Here is a 16670-nt window from a genome sequence, read left to right on the forward strand (position 1 = left end):
GCTCTTACACCGAAAGAGATATTAATCGCATCAACGATGTATTTAAGAAATTAAATGGTATTTATTTTCATATGCAGAAAGAAATACCAGGAGTGGAACACATCTACATTTTTGTCGGAGGCTTTGTGGTGTCCCTAGTGATGCTGATAGCGTCTCTGATTATCTTCTTCCGTTTCCGGTATGATTATGCCCATAAGACAACCAAGAAACAACGTGTTAATCGAATATTAATTAGTTGACGTTCGTTTATATCTGTCAAATTTGCAATTACATTTTAATTTTCTTATGGAATCATACCACTTTGTCGGTGATATTATTTAAGTACTTATTTTTGATAAAAATGTTTTATATACTACTTTATATGTGCAAGCAAGCTTATTTACAGTGTGATTGAAGTTACGTATAATGAGAGGACATCCGTATTTTAGTTTACATGACTTGATACATGTAAATACAAATATCCGCGAAACGATTACGTTAGTATTCTGGTCCTTGCATCAAAAGTCGTAATGATGTTATTTAGATGAAGCATAGACCTGTAACTAACTCAAGTTTGTATCCCAATAAGCCAGATACATTCGCTACACACTTTCACTTATTCGTTGGGTTTATTCATATTGAATATTAATGCTTGGTTTTATATGCAGACAGCTGCGTTGCGACCGTATTACAATTCACAAAAACCTCTTCATCTCGTATGTCTTTACTGGCATAGCTTGGACATTGTACTACTGTTTGGCTGCCATGAATGGAGATGTGATTTCTACAAATCCGGTAAGACGCAATGCATTTGTAAATAGTATCAACTACAAACAGTTTCTTCCAGACTTTTTTTTACCATAAACCAATTCACAAGCACGAAATCAATTAACAGCCATGTGTTTCTTTAATAGTTATGATAAATTGTAAATTTATTTTAATGAACTTGTAAACTAGACATACGAGACATAATTTGAAAACTCCTGTGCACTGTTCTGCGGAATAGTCTTCGCAACTAAGCTAACATAATAATCATTTTCCTTCTTATAAAAATACTTAATAATGTGTTGTATTTGTTTGTATCACGTTGCTTAGAAATAAATCATTTAGCAATATTGCATCTGAATATTACCAATAATATTTCATATTGAAGTGAGATTAGAAAGTATTGAATAAAAGAAGGGGCGTGTTTGGATGCAATCTGATAAGACGCTAGCCAGGAACAGAGAAAATATAATTACGTTTATTTATTTAATGTATTCCGGGAACTTCCTTGACTATCGATCAGTTGCATGTTAAGTGAAATGTATCGTATATGCAAACTGGATTGACTGTTCAGACTGCAAAACAATATGTTATATCAGTTTTCAGGAATTATGTGATTGCACACGACACTCATTCGCATCTCTGAACTCGTGTTTGTGCAGCTACAAGGTTTTTTGTTCGTTCAAATTATCACAAATTCTAGACGGCATGCTATCGAATGAGTTTAAGAAATACATGTAATACGCGATTCTATACATCAATTCACATCTTACATATCAATTCCGTCGTCTCTCTCTATATTTTGACGGAATTGCTAAGTCGCATTCAAAATATTTAATATGCTATATTTAATAACAGTAAACGTTTTGAAAAGCTTTGTCATGTCTTTGCGTCTTATTTATTAAGAGTAAATGCGTTTTTAGTAACTCATTAATTATATGCACGAATGCCTCGCTGTTTAAACGCAATAACTGCATTGGTTAAAATTGTCATGTCATGCGCAACTGGGGTTCTATCATTTTGGATTATAGTGAAGTTATACTAATACAACATTACTAATTCTCGTCATCATCGTCACAATAGTGTCAACTATAAGTAGTTTGTTTCCAGATTTGGTGTCAGGTTCTCCACGTGTTGTGCCAGTACTTTATCGTGTGCAATTTTATGTGGATGTTTTGTGAAGGACTCTACTTGAACATCATCATGATTTACGCCTTCAATTCTGGCAAAGCATTGCTTATAACCTGTTATATCCTTGGATGGGGTAAGTTACAAAATCGTACATTGTTTCGTTTGTTTTTTGAGTGTATATGCCTTGCCTTAGAAATTCAAAATAGTATGTAAAACAGTTTGTTTGGTAGGACAAAAGTCAGACATTGTGGGTTGTGACAAATTTAACAAGTTATCTTACCCTGCGTAGTCTCTGAGACAGTTTCAAAGAAAAAAATAAGTGTTTGAATTCATGTGAAATTAAGTTTATTATATATGAACAATGAGGAACGTGCTTTACCCGCCTTTGCACGAATCCTCCAATGATGTGTTTTTTGTCAAGTATCCAAGTAAATAGTTCAAAAAAATTAAACAGAGTAATCAAAAGCGTATCTTGGTTGAGGGTGATCAATTGATATTTGAATGAATTGTCATAGAAAATGTCCTTTATGGTGACGCATACAGTTTTCAATACGTATAAGCTCAATTGTATACATTCTAGTTTGTATCCATGTTAGCTAATAACCATATAATATACATATTTTCCGAAAAATAAGTAAAGCGAAGAGATATCTTTATATTTCTCAAAGGTATCGTTGCGATCCAAATACCTGTATTGTTATAAAATGACCACAGTTGTACATATTCATATCATACTGGCGTCTTTGTGATTGACATGCGTGTTTCAAAACATAACGCTTAGTATTATTAATGGGGTATTTTATAATTAATATAAGGCTGGCGAAAAAGGTAATGCGTTCCATTTGTTTAGTCCTGTGAAAACACGTTTGACACCTATCAATCTGTTAAACTGTTAGTTCTTAACGCACTATACTTTCTATGAGTGGACGATCCAAACATTATTTCTAAATTGTGTTCGATGTTTCGGTATGTGCTAAATAATCAATTTAAAGTTTTTGGTTCTTCTTTTTCTGGCACTGCATTTGTTACTACAAAATAATAGTCAGTTGCGTTTATCATAGATTAATTGTAAATTCGACATGCCTTTTCAGGATTGCCCGTTTTATTGACAGTCGTTTACGCCGTTGTGAGAGGCAGCAACCCATCAATGACCGCTGAGTAAGTGATTATAGTAAAACATTGACTATTCACATTCGGATCAATATGAATCCAATATCGTTTCTTTACCAACATATGGTACTTAAGATCAAATAAAAGACAACCCCTAAGATCAAAACATGTAGTATAGAACCTGTCAACTCCTTAGTATTAAAGGAGAACACGACTGAAGTAAAACAATATAAGACTAGAGACATTGCACCATAGTTAATTCGGGTTGCCGTACTTATTATGGGCAATCCTACTGAAGGGAGTTGTAGTAAAAGTAATTATTCAAAAGTTAATATAAAATAAATATTGAATAAATATTCATAATAGTATACTGAATGAAAATATCATGATGAGGAACACATTTTGGTATTAAATTTTTTGAAAACATCTTTATAATTGTTTGTTTATTCTTTTTAACGACCCTATTGTAGGCTTTAAACGCAAAATGATGACATTTTAATGTTATAGTTATGGAAGATGTATACCGTTACTTCGAGAAAAGCCAATTGGTAACATGATTTTGTAATGTAAAATGTGTTACAGAATGTCACATATATTGTTTCCTTTCAGAAATGGGTTAAAAATGTCTGATTCCATGTCAAACATAATAACTTTTGAATCTAAAATTACCTTTATAACTCTTTTTTTCCCTTTCACATACGAAGTCAAAAATATTTGAATAACATAAAATGAAAAGAAAATATTATACTTATTTACTGAATTTAAGTATAATTATAATTGTAAAGATGCTATAAATTGAAATATGTAATCATAAATTGATTGTTTTGTAGTTATTTAAATCATTATTATTGATACATGCTCAGTTTGATCCTTTAAAGCTATTATTTATTACATTGCAATTCGATTTTTCTTTAAGACGTGTAATGCAGGATAAATGAAACTAGCAATTTTGTTATTCTTGTTAACGTATCGGGGCTCGATATTGCATTACCCATTGCATGCTTTGAAACCAAATTAATAGGTAATTATTATGCATGTTTTCGATGTGACTTTTGACACTTAAATAAAATGTCTTAGGATCCTTGAAAGAAAAATATGGATGAGGTCTCAAGTATTCCGTCTATCAAAATAATGGAATATATTTTTTCCAAACTAATAGGCAGCAAATATTTTTTCTTGTTCGCAAAGGATTTGGTTATGAAAGACTGTACCACAAATAATTATTTTTCGATGATTTATTTTTTGAAAATCCAAACTTATCTTAAATTTGTTGAACGATTATATAAAGACATGTACAAGCAGTTTGAATCATATTTTATTTAAATTTACATTGAGGCTGCATTTTTCTTCAAGTAAAAGAGCATCGCCTCGTCACGTAAACTGCTATGACTTTTGAAGTTGTTTTTCAAGGAGAAATAATAAAAAACTAATAACGCATTCGAGGTGCTAACGAGTATTTTAATTAGCACTGTTTAATAAGCATTATTTCATAAGTAAAATATTTAGTTATGTTAATATATACTTTCGAGTTGCTGGATTGGCGACAGCGCCCTTATATGGATTGTTTATGGGCTGATAGTGGTATCAATCGGGGTCTGTATACAGCATTTATATAATATGTTGCTATGAATTATTATATTCCGTATGCAAACAATATTAATAAACCACGTGTGTTACAATAAACACTGCAACTAAATGGTTAAATTTTGTTATGGTCATGCCAGACGCGATTTGAAAATAATGATGTTTTACTCGGCACCAATGCGCAATAACTTCACATAACTTCACATGACGTTAATTAAGAGGCATGTGTCACACTGAATTCACGAAATGTCATTAGTAACGCTCTCAATTCCCGATCGTTCTAAATTTGTTAAGGTGTTGGCTGTCTAGCACACTCAGAATTGATCATATTTCCAAATCGTTATATAAGAGATAACTCAACGTGGGAAAACTTCTGCCCAGAGATTACGGACATATATCTATGACTGTTTATTTGTAGGTCAATGTTCTCTTCTTGATCAACATCGTACGTTTGTTGATCACAAAATTGAGACAGATGCCAGAAGCGGACCAGTCCAGGTTTGATTTGTGTTTATGTTACATAATGGTTCCATGATTAACAATTTTACGCGCGAGTCAGACAGCATATATCCTTGTACACTAGCGTCCTTAATTAACAAGTGTATCGATGTTTTGTATTGCCGAGACGCACGTTTCTTTAATACAATACATGAAAAATTATGTGCATCGTCTTATAAAGCTTACATGCGCGTCAACTCACTGTTGTAAAATATTGTGTAGACACGTATGCATTCAGTTATCATTTATTTTTAGATCAATATTGATTAAAAACTGTGTTATTAATTATTAAATTTGTTCGCGGACAAATTCCATACAATTTACAAATTAACATCGTATTTTATTAACTCTAGTTTAAATATGTTTATAAGTGCTTTGGCTCGCCGTGTCGGACAAGTGGCATTTTTTTATATTAATGTATAGTATAGTAATGTTGATATTTATTTAAAGTTATAACTTTACAACAGTCTCTAGGTATCTTCGTTTTGTAGTTGCATACACAAGAAAAACATATAGTGTAAACATATTGCTACACAATAAATCAACGTCACGAAAAGAATATACACATGCTCAATTCTGACACATGCAAAGCAAAATTAGCATTAACTTTTGTTCTGTTGTATACAGTGGTATTCATTGTCTGACCCGTATGTCACATTTAATACATGACGGAACGTCATGTATCGCTTGCGGCAATATTTGGTAGATGCAGTATGAAATACTTTTTATAATTATTAAAACTCGTTTACTTAATAAACAATACACATACACATGTAACATGCCATTATGTATACTTTAGAAAGGCTACTCGTGCCACTCTTATACTGGTACCACTACTTGGGTTACAATACCTCTTAATTCCCATTCAACCGGAGGAGGGAACCAATCTACACGAGGCCTATCACATTGCAGTGGCTCTGTTTACGTCTTTGCAGGTACTTTTTTTCTTAAATACTACTTTAGAAAATAAGTTATATAAAATGGTCAATGTACATTGTGAAACATTGCTTTTTATCGCAGTCTCATATTTTTACACAAGTTTTGCTGTTTGAATTATTGAATTATAAGTTGCCATTTATTTTAGACTGGAAAAATATAATAAGGTTATTTAGCAGCGTTATATAAAACACAGTGAACTAGTGATAAACTGAAATAAAATATACAAAACACACTTGACGTCTTATGTTGTAATACATAATTTAAGATTTGTGAATGCAATGAAACGTTTATTATTTGTAAAAGGTAATATATAAAGCTTGAAACGCTTTTTGTAAAGAACATTGTTAACCTCCTTCATTTGTATTTTCTTCAGGGTGCGTTCGTATCGACGATGTACTGCTTTTGTAACAGCGAGGTTTGTATTCGTCAGTTTTAATTCTTTAAAAGCAAAACGAGGAGTAATGCAATACAGTTATGTTTAAACTTTTAATAGTATACACATTTAGTCAAAATCATGGTTGAGTAAATTGCTTATAAGTGGATAGACATGTGTTGACATTGTTGATCAGACGTACTTGTTTATGTTCTTTGGTAATGAATACAGGCGTAATCTCAATGCATCTACGACGGTTCTAATCTCTAAATAAGTCATGCGTCTTTGTTTGATTTTTAAGTTAGGTTTTTCGTCGTTTAATTAGTGTACATATCCAAACAAAGTAATCGGACATTTTACTCATTAATTTACGGCGATTACGTTCGATTCATTACGATAATTATTATAAATTACTAAATTGTGATTAGTGTTAGCTGATATTTGTCTTTACTTCAATCGAGTGTGCAACAGACAGTTCGATTTTTGTGATGCTCTACCTTGTGGATATTAAACCACCGAGAAGGAATTCAAAAATGTAATCGAAACAATATTCGTCTTATTGCCTTATAATTTGAATTTAGATGCAATGATGATAATGTTTATTAACATAAGCTTGTTTAGCGAATGGTTAGTATACAAAAATTAGTTAATCGTTTTGAACATGTACTTAATGATGGGTCCATGTTATGTTATCAAATATGTCGTTCTAAAACTTAAGAACACTTTCATCTGCATTTTGATAGAGAGTACTAGGAAAGTGCCGATTGCACATAGTGCATTGAGCGATATTGACTGACATGTAACTACATTGAATTATATGTAATGGGTTCAGGTCAAAATTTCATGCGCGGTAATGTGATAAATATAAGTTTTACATGGTAAAACGCGTATACTTGTAAGGGTATTTTTACAACCGTGAAGATAATTTACAACAGGTCATACAAGTGCTACGTCGCCGCTGGAACCAGCACAAGCTGATGAACCGCAGCTCCGCTCGAGCATCGAACACACACGCCAACACGTACACGACCACGGAACCTGTGACGCAGGCCAACGCAACCTACTTCAGCACCTCAGACAACAAAGTAAATGTTAATAGGATCATACATAGCTCTGTATTATGTGTGCTCGCATTAACATACATTCAAAACAAAAACGTATATACGTAGAACAACGTAAATATAACCGGATCTCATACTGTAATGTGCATTGATCCACACTAAAAAAAAGAATGCATTAAAATGTCAAAAATATTCATCAATCTGCATTGAATTTTACTTCGCATAGTGAAATTATGCAACATAATCATATGTATCTAATTGTTTCGTGGATATATGCGTCAAAAAATACTATTTTCATTGCTGATACTTGCAAATATTTTATTAGTAAACGCCTCATGTATTTATAATCAATAAGGAATGAGTAGAGGCTTTCACCGTTAATTCGAAACGCAATACAAATTATTTAGCAATAATGACGACCCTTACACATTGTTTTCTATTGCACAGTATATAGTCGAGATCCTCTACTCTAACCACAAAACAACGTAAAAACTTATTGCATTCATATATTAGATGTACGTGATGCACACTATAGACATCATTATTTGACACACACAATCATCAACAGGTCAATAAAGTTGTCTTTAATGTTTATGTCCAGGAGCCCCCACTGGAGATGTCAAAGATTGGATCCTAAATCTACTTACCGTGGGACTTACAGGCATTACACTGTAAAGTGTATGAGAAAATGTACACCTTGTTTAAATATATCTGGCTTATGAACATGCATATTAATGTTTATTTTTACAAGCTTTTTATAATTATTTAAGAGTAAATAAAAGTAGTATGCTTTGGTAATGAAGATATTTAATTGGTGGAGTGATCTGTGGTAGTTGCGATCAATAATTGCTGTCTGAAAGCTATCCATTATTTAAAATGAGTGTATATTTTATAATTTAAAATATATTAACATTTTATGTATTCAATTAGCATGTAATTATTTATATTGTTTCCAAATGTTAACAAATATTTACAGTTAAAATTTTATTATTATATTATTATACATTTTTCTTATTACAACCATAATCCTTCCATCATAAGTTCATGTCGTTTGTTTTCCGTGGTGAATTGCAGATGCAATTTAACTTATTTAATATGCATGTATTTTATTTGTTTTATGGTATATTTAAAAATATTGATAAACATACAAATCTGATCAACTGTGTAAGTAGGATTTATTATGGGAATACCTTTGTCGACCGACATGTAAACAATCGGGTTGCGATTAAAAACTGAATTCTAGTATTATATTCAAAATGACAAATTAAACATAACAACAATCCTCTCCACGATCATCTCATATGCATGCATTTATGTTTAAGAAAGACACAAGATGCCATTTAACACTACAGCTACTGTTAACGACGTGTTGTGCTTTACCTTAGGGTGTTCATTTACAATGACTTATTGATGTTTGTGTTTATCTGCCGACAATCAGTAGTCGTCTTTCATTTCTGTGTTAACCGTTAAAATAGTTGTTGTATCATGCCGGTGTTAAGTGTTGTAAGCTGAGAATAACGTTTGTAATAAATGGATTCAGTTTATGTTTGTTTTTACTTAAGAGCAAACACATATAAGAACAACAATTTTCACATTTTAAAATATATTCGGAAAACACACACATATAATATATATATATATATATATATATATATATATATATATATATATATATATATATATATATATATATATATATATATATATATATATATTATGTAGGCGGATACGCGTTGTGATAAAAATAATATAAGGAGCGAAATCCAGGTTCAACCTTTACTTGCAATGCATAATATCAACAAAACATAACGGGCGTGACGTCACGACGGAAAAGCGTGCGTGAACGTCAGGTAACAAATTGCGCGTTAAATGCCAACGTTACGAAATCCCAACATTCTGGGGGCCGCGAAATGCAATACACCATAATAGAATTAATACAAATAATTAAATGCATACTCATAACAAAATATAAACACCACTTAATTTGCAACATACTTAACACCATGAAAACGTTCAGTCTATAAAATCCATCACAAGTCTTATAAATGTTTCATTTTTTTTTCACTTCACTTCCAGGGGATAAAGTTTCGTAATTGGTCTGCTTGTCAATTTATTTCCAACTCGTATTTTTGCTGATCTCAACAGTCCATCGTTTCCCTTGACCACCTCCTCGACGACAGCTAGCTTCCAGGTACTACGTGGTGTTTCGTCGTGGACTTGCACAACACTACCAACCGAAATACACTGTTCGTTTTTTCCACTGACTGTATGACACGTAGCGCTGTGAGATATTCTTTTTTCCACCGATCACGGAAGTGGTCTATCAATGTTTGCTGTAATTTCGCGCGTTTGCGAATATCACTTCCGGTAGCACTTGTAATTTCCAGGTTGCCACTGGTGATGTCACGATATGGTAACGTGGTCACTCGTCTTCCGTAGAGTAAATGCGCTGGTGTCACGATGTCTTCTAACTCGAACTCGGAACTAACGTATGTGAGAGGTCTGTCGTTGAGGGTCGCTTCGATTTCTACGATGATTGTCTGAAGCATACCAACTGTGATGTAGGAACGTCCCAGTATGTTCTTTAACGTAGTTTTAGTGAGGCCTATCAAACGTTCCCAGAATCTTCCGAACCACGGCGCTCTCTTCGGTATGAATGCCCACCTCGTACCTTTATTGAGAAGATCATCATGGACTGTCTGAGACAACTGCTGTAGAAGACTGGCTGCTGCTACAAACGTAGTTCCATTGTCAGATACCATAAGATAGGGCAAAGACTTCCGGCTCACAAAGCGTCTGAATGCTTGCATGAACGAATCAGCTGTTAAGTCAGGAACTACTCCTAGATGAACTGCACGTGTACTTGCGCACGTGAACAGGCATATGTACACTTTGCATTCAGTCCCGCTAGAGTCTTTTACATACACAGCGCCGGTGTAATCAACGCCTGCGACAGAAAATGGCGTTGAATCGTGTACACGATATTTCATCAATGGCGGTGGATCCGGAGCTGAAAACGGTTTGCCCTGAACCTTCTTGCATGTAATGCAATTCCGTATTATTGTTTTAACACTCTGTCTAATAGTAGGTATCCAGAACCGTTGTCGAAGAAATGTGATCGTCGCAATTGTACTGGAATGTTGAATTTCTCCATGAGCATCTGTCACTATCAGTCTTGTTAAAGGATGTTTCGCAGGCAAAATAATGGGGAATTTAGTCATCTCATTCAGTGGTGCATTGTGGATACGTCCCCCGCATCTCAAAATGCCGTCTGTATCAAGGAACAAACGTAACTGTTTCACCAACGATGCTCTTTTACTGATTCCGGCGTTAAGATTTTCAATCCCTGTCACGTATGAATTATGTTGACACGTTTTTAACCAGAGGTGTTCGGCGGCATGTATCTCATCTGGTGTCAACGTACTGCGTTGCATTCGTATTTCCGCTTTTCTGCAGCTTTGCACGAATTTTAAAACATACGCAGTAACTCTCAAAAACTTCTTATAGTTACTGAATCTGTGAATGTCAATTATCTCGTGCACCCCAGTTCTGCTTTGGTGTACTGGTTGCGATGGTTCGTGCTGCTCTTCTATCCCTGTCAGGAGTGCATGGTTGTAAATACCAGCGTTCGAGTTCCATTTCGGCCACTGTTCTTCTGCTGTGATCCACTGCGGTCCATTCCACCACATCTTGTTTTCTTTATGTTGTTTTGCAGTCACACCCCGCGTTTGTAGGTCAGCAGGGTTATGGTGGGTTGGGCAGTAGTTCCATTGGTAACTTCCGGTTAGCTCATGTATTTCGTTCACTCGGTTTTTCACAAATCGCTGTAATGTCTTGGACTTCTCGAATTTTAACCAATGTAACGTGATTTGGCTATCCGACCACAGGAACACATTTTCACATTCTAAAACGGCCTGTAGATGTTTTGTAAGTCTTGCTCCCAGAAGGGTAGCCATAAATTCTAGTTTTGGTAAAGTAATCGACCTCAACGGCGCAACTCGGTTTTTTGCCATAACCAATGTTGATTGTCTCCCTTTAACGATGTACACTTCCGCTCCATACGACTGCATACTGGCATCCACGAACACGTGAAGTGAGCGACTTTCATTTTCGTTAGAGTTGTCGTTCTTTTCAGATTTACGGAAGTAGTGTCTGTTTACACGCATCATCATCGCATCATTCAACTCGCCAACAAAACTGTTCCACACATGTTGAACGTCGTCGGGTAATATCGTGTCCCAGCCGAAGTTTTGTCGCCACATGTTTTGAATAAGTATCTCGCTCGTACTGTCACTGGTGTGAGCAAACCTAACGGGTCATATATTCGTGACGTCTGTCGTAAAATCTCTCGTTTGGTAGCCTTTTGTGGTGTCGCTCTGATGGGGGTGGCAGGAAATCCCAAGTCGTCTGCCAACGTGTTCCAATTCATACCCAACACTTTTGTAGTCGGTTTTGAGTCCGAGGGTTTTCTGATTCGGCTAATTTCCGCAACTTGGCACTATTTGATGCCCACGCTCGTAGGTTAAAACCGGCTGTCGACATGAGATCTCGAGCATCTCGGAAATACGAAAGCACTGCTTTTTCTTCTGAAAAGCTTGAAATTATATTGTCCACGTATAGGTCTTTTTTCATTATTTTGCTCGCCCACTTATCACTGTTTTCTTCAAGGTGCTTCTGAAGTGTAGCGTCTAATATAAAAGGCGAGCAAGTGGCCCCAAATAAAACTGTCTTGAATCTGTACGTCTGAAGAGGGCTGTTCACGTCAGATGGGTCACTAAACCACAGGAATCTGGTGACGTCTCTGTCACACTCTTGAAGTCCAATGTGTAGAAACGCCTTCTCGATATCGGTACTAGCCGCAAACTCTTTAAGTCGAAACTTGACTAATATAGATGTCAAGTCGTTAAGAGCTGGTGGGTTTGACTGCAGGCAATCATTCAGACTGGGTGACTCTTGGTTTTGGCGGCAACTGCAGTCATACACAATTCGCAATGGTGTCGTGTCTGAATCTTTCTGCACGGGATGGTGTGGAATGTAATGTACCTGTCTGTCGTTCCTCAACAGTTCTCCATCCGGTACTTTTTCGATAAAGTCTCTTCTTTCCTGGTCTGCTATAATTTCGCCGTAGCATCTCAATGCACTGGGATCTTTACTCAAACGCTGTATTGTGTGTTCTGTTCTTCTTTTCGTTATTTCGAAGTTTGTAGGTAAATTGTCGTATTCCTGTTTCCATGGTAACCGTGCCTCGTACTTGCCATCTTTGAAAGATATGTGTGTCTTCTAATACTCTTTCATGACACTGACGACTGTTTCATCGTTTTCGTCGGCGGATATACCAAGACTCTCTAGTTTCCAGAACCGATCTATGTCGTTTGAATTTGGCGGCAAAGTCATAACATTCATGACGTAGTCTGCACGAGCCTTGGATGGACGCTGATTCACTGGACCTGACAACAAGTATCCTATCTTAGAGGCCACTGCAGTGGGACCATTTCCACGTATTACTCTGTCTTCCACGATTTGCCAATAGAAGTCTGTACCAATCAAAAACGATATTTCAAACACGTCGTCTGTTGTCACCGGATGTGCCAGCTTCAGTTCTCGTAAATATGGCAACGAAATTACTTGTTTCTGTACACAATTTTGAATAGGAACCGCGATGGTGGGTACAATCAGCACATTCATCTTTATATTATGACCATAGTCTGTCTTAAGGTAGATTTCCGCAGTATCCATGTGTCGCACTTCATGACTTCGTTTTCCAAACGAGGCTACCTGAATAATATCAGTTCCGGTACGAGTTAAGTTAATTTCATTCGCGAGTTTTTCGGTTACAAAACTACGCTGTGCTCCTTCGTCCAGCAATATATTGGCGGAAGCCGTGTTCTGAGCGTAATATACCTCCGCTACCGCTGTTTTCAGCAACACGTCAGTTCTTGCGTTGCCGGCATCAGCATATAAAATGGCTGCTTCCGGTCGACTAGTAGAATAGCGCTGAAACACTGCGTTCTTTGAGCAAATACTTGAGTTATGTCTCTTGTCACAAAAACCACAGGTTCTTCTAGATTTACACTGTTTCAGATGGTGTTTACCAAGACAATTGAAACATAGCTGTTTCTCCTTCAAAACGTCAAGTCGTGAATTCAGGATACGATTTGCACTCGTTGCTGTGGTGATTTTTCTGACAAAATGCACATTTATGAGCAAACTTTCTTGTCTTGGAATCACTGTAGTTATTTTCAGTAGTAGATGAAACCCCCTTACCTCTTGTACTGGCGTGGAACAACGCTGTCGGGTTGTGTGCTTCCGCTTCCGGAATAGATTTCAAGCTTCCGCTGCCGATCTCAAGAATGTTAATCTCTTTGTTGATCGCGCTTCTTAGGTCTTGCAACATCCAATCGTTGTTCTCGTTAACTCGGGCGAGATTCTTCCGGATGTCGGCGGGTAGTTTGTCGATCACCACCGGCACCAATAAACTACCATACATGTCTTGGTTCTGTCCCAAGGATTCGAGACCCCGGATGAATGTTTCCATTCTGTCGTAGAAAAAACTCAGACTGCTGACCGTAGAATTGGGCGGTTGAAGTGTTAGTAAGGCTTGCATCGTGGCATGAATGATCTTACTCTGTTGTCCGTAACGCTCTCGCAATAAATCGGCCGCGCGCATGTAATTCGCGTTTGTGAGTGCAAACCCTTGCACTGTCATTGCGGCTGTGCCTTCAAGTTGAGCTTTGAGATATCCAAACTTTTGTACATCCGTCAGGTTAATGTTACTATGAATAGAGGAGTCAAACGAATCCCAGAACGGCTGCCACTGTAATAAATCGCCATCAAACTTTGGTAATGTCAGTTTAGGCAATTTGCTAAATTGTGTATTCGAGCTACTGGGCACATGAAAAGGTTGACGACTGCTGTTCGATGAATTTTCGTTCCTGGAAATCGCTCAATTATTTTCTTTAAACCGAGACGCTGGCTCAGTTGCTTTTCTAGATCGTTGATTTTCGTCATGGTTTTCGTCACGGCACCAAAATATGTAGGCGGATACGCGTTGTGATAAGAATAATATAAGGAGCGAAATCCAGGTTCAACCTTTACTTGCAATGCATAATATCAACAAAACATAACGGGCGTGACGTCACGACGGAAAAGCGTGCGTGAACGTCACGTAACAAATTGCGCGTTAAATGCCAACGTTACGAAATCCCAACATATATATATATATATATATATATATATATATATGTATGACAACAATCTAGTTCTTAAAATATGTTTCATACACTATATATAAATTTATATATAGTGTATGAAACATATTTTAAGAACTAGATTGTTTTCATACATGTTTGTAGCCAGTCTAATGTTTAAGCAGTCTAGGTCGTTTGAAACATCTTGAGATATTTGATCAAGCATGGGACTCAAGACACAGCACTAACACCATATTCACAACGCAAGTGTCGTTTTTCACACAGAATAAAAAACATGTTAAAATAAAACCACAGTGGTTTCATTTCATTTTATTATATTTCAAGGTGGCATCTTAGACATGTTGTATTTCTTCGCTTATAATTAAGTTCTGCTACTTAGTTCCGAACATCATTTCATCGAAATTCACCATATTGTCTACATGGAAAAATCGTGTAAGGAAATGAAACAATTAAATATGTACTATTGAACATTTTGTGTAATAAATCTTCACTAATAAATTTAGCACCTAATTTAAATAATTGTCATTCTGATAAAGTGTTAAAGGATCGCGATTTTTTAAATTTTATTTTACACTAACTTAATTTGTTTGTTTATTCAGTCTCTGATTGAAGGCCACCGGCCCATTACAAAATGCATATACATAGACTTGAATATGAACAAAGATATACATACATTTATAATTGTTATCTGACAGAGGGAGAACAAGAAAAAAGCAGTTTTATATATTACTAAACAATGGTTCGAATGTAAACAAAGTGGTGTACAAAGTTGACATACAACGATAAGTGTACTATTTATTGATCATAAGTATTATGTTCATAATATTAATACTATCTTCTCATTATATTATTTATCAGCTTACAAACAGCTAGAATTTGATACTTTCTTCCAGAGTTTAGTAAATTGTAAAATCTATAAACTGTAAAATGATTGGGTTGTATGTTAGGCAGATAGAATGAGCGTATATCTAAGGACTTTTTACAATCAAATAAAACATGATGCTCATCCTCAACAACAACAATATTGTGGTTAAAACAGTTAGTACATAACCGCTCAGCTCTTGGTATACCAAAGTGTCTTCCTGTTTCAATTACAAATGTGTAACTAGAACATCGAAATTTGGCATAGCTATTTCGATGAGAAAAAGTCCATTAATAAATATTTTTCAGTATCTAATAAAGATTTAAAATGTTTATGGTGATTACATCGAGGTGAAGAATCAATATGATTTCTCCAGTCTTGTTTAAGGCAATCTGATACTCTAAGCCTAAAACTATGTATACAACTATCAATATCTCCGATGTCTTGAGAAAGCCAAACAATTCCAAAATCGTACTAACAAAGGATTACTCTTACTTCTGATGCTTATGTATGCCTACCTACTGAGTCAACATCGTATAACATAATATAGATTTGTTTAGGATACCTATTTGAACTCATTTGGACTATTCTACAACAGTATTTGATAAAACGACTTACATAATCGACATAAAGAGGTAACACATTAACTAATCTGCCACATTAACCTAAGACCATATCTGTGTTCGCGAGCGTGAAACACCCAGAATCAATTTACAATAAAGCGTTTGAACACGTTCAATTATAGGCGAAACTTTAAAACCCCGTATCTCTGAACCATAGAGTGGAATAGGTTTAACCATATAATCAAACAATTTAAAACACTCATTAAAATGAAAATAACCATATTGTTTTTTATAATGTCTAATACAGGCTATAGACTTTGTTGCTTGGCATGCAAGTTTTCTTTGCGATCGTGACCATGACAATTTAGAAGTAAAAAGTAGACCCATATATTAGTTAAATGAAGCTATGTTAATAGGACTTGTTCCATATTTCCACTGTTCTATGTATTTAACTGGTCCACCATTTCTGAAGACAACAATTCCAGTTTTGGCAATATTCAGAGCCATCCCAGAATTTTCACAAAATGTCTTAATCACATTAATTTGTCTTTTGGCAATTGATAACTGTATCGACAGGATTAGCAACGTCATCTGCGT

At 35.4% G+C, this 16670-nt stretch overlaps 2 protein-coding genes across 2 annotated transcripts in view; one reads left to right on the forward strand and one right to left on the reverse strand.

Moving 5' to 3' along the window:
* Positions 1 to 8984, forward strand: part of LOC127863251 (calcitonin receptor-like) — a 27525-nt gene extending 18541 nt beyond the window's left edge. Inside the window, exons 4-13 of the mRNA XM_052402649.1 lie at positions 78 to 178; positions 648 to 774; positions 1855 to 2008; positions 2967 to 3033; positions 4515 to 4578; positions 4988 to 5067; positions 5867 to 6002; positions 6380 to 6421; positions 7315 to 7464; positions 8042 to 8984. Coding sequence (XP_052258609.1) covers positions 78 to 178; positions 648 to 774; positions 1855 to 2008; positions 2967 to 3033; positions 4515 to 4578; positions 4988 to 5067; positions 5867 to 6002; positions 6380 to 6421; positions 7315 to 7464; positions 8042 to 8077 — 957 coding nt within the window. The 3' untranslated portion in view covers positions 8078 to 8984. The remainder of the gene's footprint in view (positions 1 to 77; positions 179 to 647; positions 775 to 1854; positions 2009 to 2966; positions 3034 to 4514; positions 4579 to 4987; positions 5068 to 5866; positions 6003 to 6379; positions 6422 to 7314; positions 7465 to 8041) is intronic.
* A 636-nt stretch (positions 8985 to 9620) lies between these two features.
* LOC127863269 (uncharacterized) lies at positions 9621 to 11702 on the reverse strand. Its single transcript, XM_052402668.1, has one exon. The coding sequence runs from the start codon at positions 11700 to 11702 to the stop codon at positions 9621 to 9623; it is 2082 nt and encodes a 693-aa protein (XP_052258628.1).
* Positions 11703 to 16670: the final 4968 nt, after the last annotated feature.

This window comes from Dreissena polymorpha, unplaced genomic scaffold (genome assembly GCF_020536995.1).
Source record: "Dreissena polymorpha isolate Duluth1 unplaced genomic scaffold, UMN_Dpol_1.0 chrUn003, whole genome shotgun sequence".
In the NCBI taxonomy this organism is placed as follows: domain Eukaryota; kingdom Metazoa; phylum Mollusca; class Bivalvia; order Myida; family Dreissenidae; genus Dreissena; species Dreissena polymorpha.